Raw genomic sequence first — 13,319 nt, forward strand, 5'->3', positions numbered from 1 at the left:
TTTAGCTGTTGCTAAGCCTTCTGCCGTGCTGCCTGAACCGGACTGTATTGAGTCACTTTCTTATTAAACTTTTCATCATCATCATCTCAAACTGGGTTCCTGCGTTCGTTCTCACCATCACAAAACCGCCACTTCATGTCAAAAACGTGGGAATTTTCTAAAACATTGAGCAAATGTCTCAATTGAGCTTAAAAGTTTGGTCATACCGGTTTACTTTAAAATTAACAATATAAGACTTAAACCTCTTAAAATACACTTTTTTTGCGTAAAATGTGACATTTTGTTCTATATGACGTCTCTTCACAGATTTAGGAAAAGCACAACTTTCTCATCCCGACACACACCAACTTGGCCGCTCTTCTGCCAGACGTTCTCCTCTTCGCTCCCCGTCGTCAGCCTCCCCTCTGAAGGAGCTCCGTCGTTCGCAGCAGCCATGCCAAAAAACACCAAGGTGACTCAGCGGGAGCACAGCAATGAGCCGGTCACAGAGTCTGTGGCCGACCTGCTGTCCCTGGAGCACCCCATGGACTATAAGAGCAGTCAGATGAGTATGGGTCTGAGTCCCGGGTCCACCGCCCCAGGAAGGTCTCTGCTTCCGGAGCAGGACGCCGAGGACGGCCGGCCAGCGTGGAACAACAAGCTGGAGTACATCCTCGCTCAGGTCGGCTTCTCGGTTGGCCTGGGAAACGTTTGGAGGTTTCCCTATCTGTGCCAGAAGAACGGCGGAGGTAAATGGATGACTGCATGTGTGAGAGTTTGTTGTCTGTTTTAAAAGCAAACCTTGCCAGTAGACTGTAGTTTTGTTCTTTCTGGTTCTGGTTCTAAGCGAGATCCAACAATAGACAGCTCTCTAACTCACTGGTTAATTGCCAGCCTATGTCTCCGGGTTAATTCCTCAAAGTGCTGCATCTTTGCCCTGAAACTGTTTGTTCTGTTATGATTTGGTTTAACACGCTCACATATTCATGACAAGCGGTAAATCCAATGATCTGCTGATTTGCTTTACAAGGCAATTCGCAGCAGATCATAGAGGCATTCAAATAACTACAGGGAATGTAACTCCTGTTAACAAACTGCCTGTTTACACACAAAAAGAAGTCATCATTAAGAAACCCAGGCATAAAAAAGACATCTTGGTATGAGATGAACTGAAACAGGATAATTATACACTGTAGGTTTCTATCATCTTGTTTTACACAAAACCAGGGCAGGAAACATCTTCCTGTCTAGTCTGGAAATCTTTTTATTCATCCACACAGATGAAAATGTGATCTGTTTTACCTCTGGATGACCTTGGATGACAAAATTATTGTGCCTAATATTTGAAATATATTTAATATGTAATATATTTTATTTACACACACACACACACACACACACACACACACACACACACACACATATATATATATATAATTTTTTTTTTCAGCAGATGGGCTTGAATTCTTCTTTTTGTGGCTGATGAAACTGAACCAAAAATGTGTTTAATCACAATTAATTCATGATTTAGAGGCGCCGTTTTTGTTAGGATGTCACCATACATAAGCAAACCTGGTGATTATCAAAATGAATGTCTTTGAAAGAAACCGAAGAAACTGGATCTTCAACTGGAGTTATTTCTGTTATAGTAATGAGTATTGAAATAGTTAATAATATCCAATAACATTTTATGTGTACCTGGAAAAACCTGCATGTGTTAGCCTCTTATAGCTCTTACAAATCAATCATTATCAAAAAAAAAAAATTGACCTTTATTGACAAAAGAAATGATAAAAATAAACAATTGTCAAAGTGAAAATTCATTTCTACAAAATAATAACTAAATAAAAATGCTTGGATGTTAATAACTTATCAAATATGAAAAGAGTGTCAAATCCATCAAAAACATGAAATGGAAGATATCTATATGAGCTTAATGATGACCGGTGAATTTTAAAAGAAGTCTAATCAGCTAAAAATCGATCAAAAATCAATTTTATTGCATTTCTTTCTGTGCATGGCGTCTGTGGAGCTTTGAAGTCGTGCAGTTGTTAAAACTGACTGGGTTGAAGGTTGTAATTTTACAGTATTCACAACTTTACAATTAAACATATTTACGTTTGAAGCCTCCACTTGGAGATCGATGCGTTTGCTGCAGATCGCATAGCGTGATGCTGGTTTAGTTTCCCACAGAAGCAGACTTCCCAGTCCCTCAGTTCAGGTGTCCAGTTGGTAGTTTGCTTAAGACTGAGGCCTGGAAGAGACTGAATGAATTCGCTTTAATGCGATTCAAATAGAATTTGCTCCAAAGTCGACAGGAACCCTTTTGGCTGTTTGTGTGTTTGAAATCACACCTGACACACAGAGAGCAAACCTCTCTTACCAAGTCAGAGCTGCAGGCTCTGCAGCATTTGTCTGAATTAGTCAACATGCACCCTCAGCAGCGGTGGGATTAGGCGTTCAGTCGTCACTGAGGAGAGGAAGCAGAGAGATTTTAGCTGAAAAAGCCTCAGTCTGTTATTGTTCCTAAAGCTCTCAGCATCTTGTGTTTGGCAGCTTGATTTACTATTATTATAATGAAATGAGAAGGTGGATGATGACTAAGAAGGAAGTTCAAGAATAAATACGAATGCTCCAGGCTTTTAGACATTGTTGATCTCCTGTGTGGGTTGTGAAGGGTTTGCATGAAATGTGTTTCAGAGCCTAATGTGTGCAGATTTGAGCCGTTGAATGTATTTCTGTGCAGATTTAAGCGTAACCCAATCTAAAGGATGAATCAGTTGATGGAGCTTTATTGTCCTCCTTGGTTGGATAAAGAAAACACTTTGTGCTGTTTGGCGATTCTCTGATCCCTGTTTGTAGTCGACGCTCAATTTAACTTTATGGCAGAAATTAATATTAGTATATATATTAAGTACTTTTAAAAGTACTTTACCATTCAGCAAGGCAGCTTATTTTCACCAAAAATATGTCAAATATGTTAAAACTTGATTAGTAATAGAACATTGTTTTTGCGGATGCTCCTCTGTGCGTCATTTTTATATTTTAATTAAATACAGTATTTCTGTATTTACTGTATTAAATACAGTAAATACAGTATTTTAATTAAATACAGTATAAATGATGTGGCAAAATAACACTTTCCTGCAAAGAAAATCATAAGAAACCAACCAAGCAAACTAATCTTACAACAAGACTACTGATTTATGGAAGTTTTGGACATTTCATGTCATTTTCCATTTTTATCTGATCCATTTTGTGGGTTTTTAGATTTGATTGATTCCCTGCGGCTGTTATTTTGACTCTGTCTCTGTTATGGCTGCCAGGATGACGTTGCAAGAAAACTGTCTGTGCAAGCAGCAGGCAATAATGTGTCATCTCACCCTGTCTTATCTTAAACTAGGATATGTAGTAGTTCATCAGCGGCAGACAAAATGGTTTCCTTACAGGGATGAAATGCAAAGAGGTTTTGATGAAATGTTAACAGATGGAAAAAGGTCAGTTTTACCCAGATCTCTGTTTCGATTTGGCTCCTCTGCTGGTGTTATTTCTCCTGATAGTTGAGCTTTAATACATTTTAATGGAAACAACAGGGGATCAAATCTCACAGAAAATCTGATAAAACTGCATGTTTTTCTAAAGGCTTTATATTTCACTCTATTTCCATTTCTTGTGATCCCGATCCTTGGTTGGACCAGGCAACTCTTAAAACACGAGTCTAACTCTGACCAATCCAAAGCAAGATTTTGAGTTTTTCATCCCTCTGTAACCTCACGTCAGTGTTCTGATTCTACACCTGGGATTTATGTTACATTAGGCTCTTTGTGTTTGTGTTGAGTTATTTTCTTTTCAGATAATGTTCTCCGTGTCAGTTTTCTGTCACTTCAGCCCTGGTTCATGTTCTCTCACAGCTGTCACGCATCAGCACAATTACTCACACATTTCACTCCACTAATCCTCCTCCTCTGTGTTTAAACCCCTCCATTTAGTCAGTCATTGTCAGATTCTCCTCCTCTCCGTACTTCGCCAGTAAAATATCGCACTTCAGCTGCATTGAGTTGTGCCTGACCACAAAATATGACACTGCGAGCAACTTTTAGCAGGTGGATTTCTATGGTAACGTGTAAAACCAGTAACCAGTAAGATTAACCCACGTTTTGCTTACTTTTGTATTTTGATGTCACACAGTGCCTGCAAACTCTCCAGACGTTTCAGTGTCATAGATGCTAAAAATGAACTTAAGTAGCAGAAATGAGTCCATTCATTGGACGAAGCGTATAATGGGCATTCAGAGCACAGATTTACTTTGAATGTCAGTAATAATGCAGCCGAGACGTAATTAGTCTTTACGGTATTGCGCTGAGAATATTGTGCAGCTTTGAAGTGAAGAAAATGAAGCCTTTGATTGCTTAAATTTGTGCAAATCGAAGTCAAAAATATTCAGTAGTGGAATAAAAAGTTGCCTGAAAGGAGATCAAAACAGCAAAACTCTATTTTTATGTGTTCAACCAATATCTAGCATTAGTATCTTACCTGAAGTGATTTAATTTATATATGGATTTGACACTAATAAGTTATTTCAGTAAGAAGATCTTTGTAGTTTATCTTTTCAATGACACATATTAACTTGCATCTGTCCAGTAGAGATATGGAAAAAGAGTCTGTATTAAAGACGCGGCCACGTTTCATTGTTTGGTTTGGTTCCTGCTCTCTCTCCATCAGGCTGGTCCTGTTGTTAGAATCAGGTAAAACATGAATGAAGTCCTTCTCACTGTGAACCACGTCTCTGGCTTCAGATGCTTCTGTCGCCATGGCTCCTCTTCATTTCTTGACGAAAGCAGGACTGGATGTGACTTGCTGTCTGCGATGGCCGTCTGTGCTTTCCTTTTGGTTTGTTTTTTTCCCCTTCTGTGAAAAAGAGGGTCATGGTGAAATGTTGAGAGGAGGCTGAACTGAAAGAGGACAGGAGAGAAGCAAATATTAGAGCAAATAAAAGGGAGAGGAGAGACGAGACATTGTTTCCTCTGCTGCTTTTAGAAGAGGCTTCATATTTCACCACATTGGAACCTTGATATAAATAAATCTGAACAAACTGCTTCTGTCATGCTTCCTCCCCCCGTCCGCTCTCTGTCAGGTGCGTACCTAGTGCCCTACTTCATCCTCCTCCTCCTCATCGGCATCCCCTTGTTTTTCCTGGAGTTGGCAGTCGGTCAGCGGATCAGGCGCGGCAGCATCGGGGTGTGGAACTACGTTTACCCTCAGCTGGGGGGCATCGGCGTTTCCAGCCTCATGGTGAGTTTATTGTGTCAGTTCACGTTAACCCAGGTTGGATCGGACCGGGGCGTTCTGCTGCAGGCAAAAGAAAAGGAGTATAAATGAACATTATTACAAAATAATGAAATCAAATTTTTTTCACAACATAAAACCTTTGAAAACAAAACTCACGGTGGCTGATATTCGCAGACCCATTCAGTGAATCAGAATATTAAAAACCCGTTTATTTCAGCAACTTTGTCACTCAGTGAAACCCGATCTATAGAGGTTAATTACTCACAGATGGATGTTTGAAAGCCTTTGTTTCTGTTAAAACTAAAAATGTTCCACTTACATTTAAAATGAGAATATTGCATCAAACTAATAAAAATACAAAAATGTGGGTTTAGTGACAATTATATTTAATTATATTTATTTATTTTTGTGAGGCAGGAAAACCGAGGCAGTACATTTACACCAGAGATATGTTTTCCCCCAAAACCTACTTGAGTAAATACCACTTACATTAGTCTGTATTCTTTTTTTTATGGATGTGAATATTTAAATTTAATCAGCAAAATAAATTTTACGGCCCTATTAATGATCACCTAAAAATCCTCGTATTATAAAGACATCCCACTTCTTTCTTGTTTAAACAACAGAGAGTCATCAATTCTGCTGTACAACATTTCCCTCTGAGCCATATGACCTCTAGTTGCTTTAAGAAAACCTCCACATCTGATCTGTGCCTCGGTCTGTCCTCCTCATCATCAGGAGTACTGACCCATCGTGTCCACATCACATTATCACCAGCAGCTTAAAACAACCTGTCGGCACCCGAGTCGCTCCGTCAGCGGCTCCTCTCTGCGTGCCAGTCATCCCGACACAAATTTCATCAGCCTAATGCGAACGAGGGGACGCGGAGCCGTGGCAGCCGAGGGCAGCGAGGCGTGTGGCAGCTCAGATGTGGCAGAGGGAGCTCCAGCGTCTATAAATACCGCCTCTTTGAGGACCACAGCCTTGGCGGAGAGAGCAAACAGCTCAATAATTCATACGCGTCTCAAGCTGCTCTGTGCTGCTGTGTGTGTGCCTCTGTGCCCTGCCTCACCTCGACACGCTGTGTGCCGTTAAACGAACGAGCCTTTCTGTTGTCTCTGCAGGTCTGCGGCTTTGTTGGCCTCTATTACAATGTCATTATCGGCTGGAGCATCTTCTACTTCTTCCAGTCGTTTCAGTATCCGCTGCCATGGGCCGAATGCCCCATCAGGAAGAACGGAACCCAAGCCAGTGAGTTTGTCAACGCAAAATTCAAACGCCCACCTCACCGTGAGAGGCTGTCAGCACAAAGCAGAGGGAAAAGAAACATAAATGGGTGCTTGAGAGCTTTTTCTTATTCTGCAGTTAGACTCAGCAGATACAGAGAGAGAGAGAGACAGACCTACCATTGCTGTGCTTAAAGCTGCAGAACATTTTTGCATTGTAGCAGCCTCCACAGGAGAGAGTTGTCTGAGCTGTTGCAGTGGCTGAGGCCGCTCTGCAGGTCACCGTTCGGACAGCTCTGTTGTGAAGGCTCGTTAGCCGGTTTGACCCGGCTGATTGGGTCCGCACTGCCACCAGCTGGTGGCAGCAGCTGATGCCAAGACTCCTTATTCACACTGTGAAACTCAGCGTCAGCTCTGATCTAATTTAGAATCGGAATTAGATTGCTCTCGCAAAAATTATTCATAATCCTTAAATCTTTCACAGTCTGCCATGTTAAGGACAGGGAAATTCAATGTATTTTTTGGGGGATCTTATGCAACAAACCAGCACAAGCTACACATAAGGGGGTGATATGCAAGGAAAATGATTAAATTGTTACTTACTCTCCTAATATCTGAAACATCATGCATTTGTATTTTGGCTTTTTACTCTGATGCTCCCTAATTAAACCTCTGTCCAGCTGCCTTCAGGAGTCACCTAACAAAGAGCATCATGAGGAAACTGTTCTGGTCTGACGAAGCCAACGTTGACCTCGACTGAACTGAGCTGAATAGTTTAGGTTAGGATGTTAAACTGGCCCAGTTGACGTCCAGAGGTCAATCTGTCTCCTTTTCCTTGCTGCTGATCTAGTTGTGGAGCCAGAATGTGAGAAGAGCTCAGCCACCACCTACTTCTGGTACCGCCAGACTCTGAACATCACCAGCACCATCGACGAAACCGGCGGCCTGAACTGGAAGATGACCCTGTCCCTGCTGGTGGCTTGGATCTTGGTCTGCCTGGCCGTCATCAAGGGCATCCAGTCGTCTGGGAAGGTGGGCAGCTCTTCTGGCTGAACCTGCAGCCTGCACACACCCATTCTCTCATTTCATTTATTTCTTCACACACCGAGATAACAAATCCTTTCAGCCAGAGCTCTCCGTTTGGGTTTTTAATCACTGATTTATCCATATCCATGAGGGCTTTTCTGACTTTGCTTGCCGGGCAAAGGTAAAATACTAAGCCTCTCATCCACACGCATCTATTTTTGGACCTCATCTAGATTATGGAAGCCAGGGACATGCAACATTGATAAGCTTAAGCCGAACCAAGGAACAACCGATTCAGCTGTGTAGTCGGTAGCTTCGACACGCTCTGCTCTGGAGCCAAATTATGAGTCATGCAGCATATCACTGAGCTATATCCAGTTCGGGTCTGACACATTTCTTTAGCCGGCCCTGCATCAGATGGCTGAACTCCATCTGATGCAGGGGGAAGGAGTTCAGCCTCATGGGCTCATCTCACAGATTTGGTTCAAAGCAAACACAGAGCAGCTCTAGGAGCGCGCGTGGAAGTGGATTTGATTGCACTTCTCCTTCTACGTGTGAGGTCTCAGAAAAGCGTGTCCATGGCAACAGTGTGTGATGCGGCTGACTTTCTCTCCGTCTTTTAGGTGATGTACTTCAGCTCGCTCTTCCCGTACGTGGTGCTCTTCTGCTTCCTGGTGCGAGGCTTGATGCTGAAGGGCTCGGTGGACGGCATCGCTCACATGTTCACTCCCAAGGTGAGAGAGAATAGGCAATCCTTGTCCACACCAAAGCAGCATTACATTAATTACACTCGTTGTCAAAGTAGTAAAAAATAAATAAATAAATAAAAAAATTTTAAAAATCACAGAATTTTGCTGCTTGCTGTGAAAGAAAAAGTATAAACCCTCTCCTCTCAAAGCTGAGTGTACGGTTTACGTCAGCGTCTCTCATAGTTCAAGCACCACTCATTAAGATCCAATTTCATGAAAATGTCAATAATACTCAGGTAGGTGAGAAGGAGCAGCGGCCTCCTCTAGTGGTGAGGAACAGAAAACACAGTTTAAAGAATGCAGCTAAATTAGTTTAATAAGGACATTTTTAAAGAGATTTTGCAGCAATGACGATCTGACTGTGGAAGTTTAAGATCAAATATGTTTTTTTGTGTATTTACAGGGTTTTTTTTGTATGTGTTTGTGCCTTAAAATGTTTTTTTTTTTTTTTGTAAACACAATGACAAGGTTCAAACTAATTCCACATTTCAGCAAAATTTCTAACCACGGAGTTAAAATCCAAATATAGAAATGTGTAAAGGAAACTATTCTAAGTCACACAAACATGTAATTTGTCAAGGTACGAAATCAGAATGAAATGGAAATGATTTATTTGCATGCAGATGAACCATATGGAGGTACTCCAGCTACACTCCCTTTAGATCTGAGAAACAAATTATCATCACCTGCAGCTGCCTGGTCACTTTCCTGATTTTACTTCAATCGAGAGAGATTGATTTAATCGGACTGAAAGCACACTCAAACCTTCTTGGGTGCAAAACACAGCAATAGATGCATTTGATTTACTGTAAATGCAGTGACCTCTTTATGGGTTGGAACAGTGAAAATTAAGTTACGTTATGCTCAAATCAGATCTTTAGGCAAATTTATTCACTTATTTCTAATGCATAAGATTTGGTCTCTTGATATTTCTTTAATGCATTCTGCAGATTAAAACTAGTTATAGTTAACGTGGCAATAACAAAAGAAATCATTAATGTAACTATAATGTAAAATTCAATATAAAAAGTTTCAGAAGATTCATTTATATTCACGTATCTGCATGAATGTCATATTAGTTTGGGTCTTTTCGGTTTGAAATGTGGACACAGCCACCCTTCAGGGATTTAAAAATTGAGAATTGTAATTGGTTTCGCCAATCCCCACACAAGCAAAATTAAAGATTCAACCTTAAATAAATCTACAAACACCTCACCTGTTTTTTTAGTCAAATGAATCCGAGTGATCTGCAGAGAAAATGCATATTTTTTTCTTAACTTACTGGTAAAAGAACAGTTAAATACATTGACACAAGCCCAGGATTCATACAGAACTCAAAATCCACAGTGAGCTTCTGTCCAGAGCTGTATTTATGTCACGGTGAGTGAACATGGTCTTTAATCTTGTCACTTCCTCTTCTCGCCAGCTGGAGAAGATGTTGGAGCCGCAGGTGTGGAGGGAAGCAGCGACGCAGGTCTTCTTCGCCCTCGGCCTGGGCTTCGGAGGCGTCATCGCGTTCTCCAGCTACAACAAGAGGGACAACAACTGCCACTTCGACGCAGCTCTGGTTTCCATCATCAACTTCGTCACGTCCATCTTGGCCACTTTGGTGGTGTTTGCTGTGCTGGGCTTCAAAGCCAACGTCATGAACGAGAAGTGTGTTGTCGAGTGAGTACGTCTTATAGAGTCACTCTTCAGGAGACGATTTAATTTTTTAGTCACCATTAACACATCTATCTTTACCTCCTCTCCAGGAACGCAGAGAAGATTCTGGGCTACCTGAACACAGGTGTGCTGAGTAGGGAGCTGATTCCTCCTCACATCAACTTTTCCCACCTGACAGCTCAGGATTACTCAGAGATGTACGGAGTCATCAAGACGGTGAAGGAGGACAGCTTTGGCCAGCTGGGTCTGGACCCCTGCATCCTGGAGGACGAACTCAATAAGGTCACACCAAAAACAATTTAGCTTCAAAGCATACGAGTAGATAAATTTAAAAAATGGGTAAAGGAAAAACGACTGTAAGAGCAACAATACCTTTTTGAACGTATTTTCTTTTAATTGCTTCCAGTTTTTTGGTCTGTTTTTAAGGAAATTTAAATTCACAATTACTTTACACACAGTGAATGTTTCCAGTTACGATATCATTAATGAACCGGTGGCTGAGTCCTTTTCTTGGTTTTTTCAGCAGCTCAGTTGTTATTTTTGAACGCTGTGACCATCTCCAGCTTCTTCCTCCCTTCCAGGCGGTTCAGGGGACCGGCCTGGCCTTCATCGCCTTCACCGAGGCCATGACACATTTCCCCGCCAGCCCCTTCTGGTCTGTCATGTTCTTCTTCATGCTGATCAACTTGGGTCTGGGAAGCATGATCGGAACCATGACCGGCATCACCACGCCCATACTGGACGCCTTCAAGATCCGGAAGGAGATCCTGTGCGGTGAGTCCTCATTCTGGCTTTCCAGAATCGGAGAGTGGGATCGGATTTTAACGGCGTGTTTCTGTCCTGTTTGTGTCCACTTTAGTGGTTTGCTGCATAATAGCCTTCCTGCTGGGCTTGCTGTTCGTGCAGCGTTCAGGGAACTACTTTGTCACCATGTTTGATGACTACTCCGCTGGTTTGCCTCTCACTGTGGTCGTGATCCTGGAGAACATCTCTGTAGCCTGGATATACGGCACTAAGAGGTACCGTGGCAAGAAGCCGCTGCTTAACTGTGTGCATTGAGAAAATAAGTGACTTCAAGTGGGCATTTTCCCCAAAATCTAATTGTCGTGTTTTGATTCTTGTTATGAACTTTTAGATTCATGCAGGATCTGGAGGATATGCTGGGTTTCAGACCGTACACCTTCTACTACTACATGTGGAGATACGTGTCCCCCACCATCCTGGTGGTGCTCATTGTTGCAACCGTCATAGAGATGTCTGTCAGTCCTGCAGGATACAACGCATGGGTGGAGGAAGAGGTCAGATCCTCCGGCCTGCCACTTTTTATTACACAGAATATAAGTGAACGACAGGGAAAGTAAAAAATATATTATTAAATTGGTTTGAATTAATTTGGATGTGTTCCAATATAAAATTTTCTTGTTGTCAATATTTTTGCTACCATCTTCTTGGTATTCATTCCAAAGATGCGTAAACGTGCTTAGAAACTTCAAACCTTCTCATGCATGAACAGTCGACTTACGTAGATCCACTAACCTATTTGTTCGCCTTTATTTTATTTCATTTACTTCTTAAGAGATATAAAAACAGTCGCTGTAACTCGATCACTCCTACAGTCAGAGGGAAAAACATTAAGTTCAGGATCTGTTTAATGGAAATGGTCGGCTGTGAATGTATTTTACTATAATTATCATCAAGTTGGACCATCTTTACTTGCATCTAAAACAATTGAATTAATTTCATTTCATGTTTCTATATTATTGTTGTAAATGTTTGCTAAATTTAGCTGATAGAGGGCATAAGTTAGCAACACGGTAAAGGAGGTAAAATATTTTCCAAAGTTGACAGCTGGTTAAAGAAGTGTAGCTAAGAGTTGCATCTTGGAGCCAAGATGGTTCCTTAATATTAATGAATTAAGGCTTTTGTCCACATGTTTACCAGGGGTTCCAGTAATTGTACTTGGCTACCTTTGTGGGTTTTCTTGAAACATAATTTTCATAAACTTGCATGGATTTTAACCCAAAATCTGTTTTTATCTGATTTTACCATTTCTTTTTTTACCTTTAGGGCTCAGAGCGTTTCCACAGCTACCCTCCATGGGCTCTAGCCATGGCCTACGCCCTCATCGTGGTCGCCATGCTGCCTCTGCCCATCGTCTTCATCGCCCGCCACTTCAATTTGGTCTCCGACGGCTCCAACAAGCTGTCGGTCTCCTACCGTAAGGGCATGATGAAGGATATCTCCAACCTGGAGGAGCAGGACGAGCAGCGCTTCATCCTGGGCAAGAACCCCAGCGAGGCGCCCTCCCCCATGCCAGCCCACCGCGCTTATCTTGGGCCCGGTGGCACCCAAGAGATGACCAACACCAACTACGGCACCAGCACCAAGACTGGATACCAGAACATTGGCTCGCCCGAGTCTGAGCTATGATCTAATGAGCTCCAACGTCCTCCCACTTACAAATGAAGCCCTCTCAACTAGAGGAGAGGGAGATGGAGAAGGTGGAGAAAATTCAGTTGCAGCATTCCTCACACCTTAACCTCCAGAGAAAGAAAAATAGAGAAGCACACAGAAAATGGCTCATGATATGGCAGTCAGAAAACCAAGTCTGCTCTTTTGCTCAGTGAACAATGCCATGACAACATTTCTCAGTGTGGAAGTTGTTACTGTGGGAAGCCCCTGACAATTTTTAAAAAAATTCTGGCAAAGTGGGCCAAGACAAGAGACACAGAAAGGTGCAGCCGAGTGTGGCCATGAGCAGAGGGGGTTAGTTGTGGTCAGGACAAAAGAAGCACTACTGTTAACTTATAAACTTTGTCACTATATTTAGTGACTTTCCAGACACCTGTAGCAACTTTTTATCAAAAGACCGTTCTGCAGTACACCGTCACCAGTAGTCAGAGCAGAGGAGACCCAGTCCACCCCGTGTCTTCATCGCAAATAAATCACACAATCGCAAATCTGAGTAACTCTATCGATCAAAGCTTGCCACGCTATTCCAACTCCTAACTCACCACCAGGTGGGGCTGTGTGTCCAAGTGAGATGGTTTTATACCCAAACATTGTGTGATGAAAAGCCATACTGCTTTAAACAAAGAGGAGTATTCAACTGCTTAAGCGCTGTTTGACCAAAAGGGGCCAGCACTGAGGTGGCTTTAGGCAAAATAACACAGAACTGAAATAATATGCACAAAAATGTCACATTTGCACAGAAACATAAAGCTGGAATCCTAAATGATCTACTTAGACAGTTTATCAGCAAAAAAAATGAGTTACAATTTAAGTATCAGTGAGGTGTTAAAAATAAAGAGGAGAAACACAAATTTAAGCTGAATTTAAAAATAATTTTACAGCTTTCTATCTAGAAGACGTGGAAAGCTTTACA

General features: G+C 41.8%; 1 protein-coding gene across 1 annotated transcript; it reads left to right on the forward strand.

Moving 5' to 3' along the window:
* Positions 1-324: 324 nt before the first annotated feature.
* On the forward strand, positions 325-12,721 carry slc6a17 (solute carrier family 6 member 17). Its single transcript, XM_014988326.2, has 11 exons — positions 325-728; positions 5,114-5,271; positions 6,393-6,519; positions 7,345-7,526; positions 8,144-8,254; positions 9,696-9,937; positions 10,024-10,216; positions 10,516-10,708; positions 10,794-10,953; positions 11,070-11,232; positions 12,002-12,721. The coding sequence occupies exons 1-11, from the start codon at positions 434-436 to the stop codon at positions 12,362-12,364; spliced, it is 2,187 nt and encodes a 728-aa protein (XP_014843812.1). The 5' UTR covers positions 325-433; the 3' UTR covers positions 12,365-12,721.
* The last annotated feature ends 598 nt before the right edge of the window (positions 12,722-13,319 follow it).

Source organism: Poecilia mexicana, unplaced genomic scaffold, assembly GCF_051168715.1.
Source record: "Poecilia mexicana isolate PSO_F unplaced genomic scaffold, ASM5116871v1 scaffold_7, whole genome shotgun sequence".
Taxonomy (NCBI): Eukaryota; Metazoa; Chordata; class Actinopteri; order Cyprinodontiformes; family Poeciliidae; genus Poecilia; species Poecilia mexicana.

What these genes read in the sequence shown, in the direction of transcription:
- slc6a17 (XM_014988326.2), top strand. Translation starts at nt 434, where the DNA reads ATGCCAAAAAACACCAAGGTGACTCAGCGGGAGCACAGCAATGAGCCG. An exon ending in GCATCCAGTCGTCTGGGAAG is followed by an intron (nt 7,527 to 8,143) that starts GTGGGCAGCTCT and finishes TCCGTCTTTTAG; the next exon opens with GTGATGTACTTCAGCTCGCT. An exon ending in CCGGAAGGAGATCCTGTGCG is followed by an intron (nt 10,709 to 10,793) that starts GTGAGTCCTCAT and finishes TGTCCACTTTAG; the next exon opens with TGGTTTGCTGCATAATAGCC.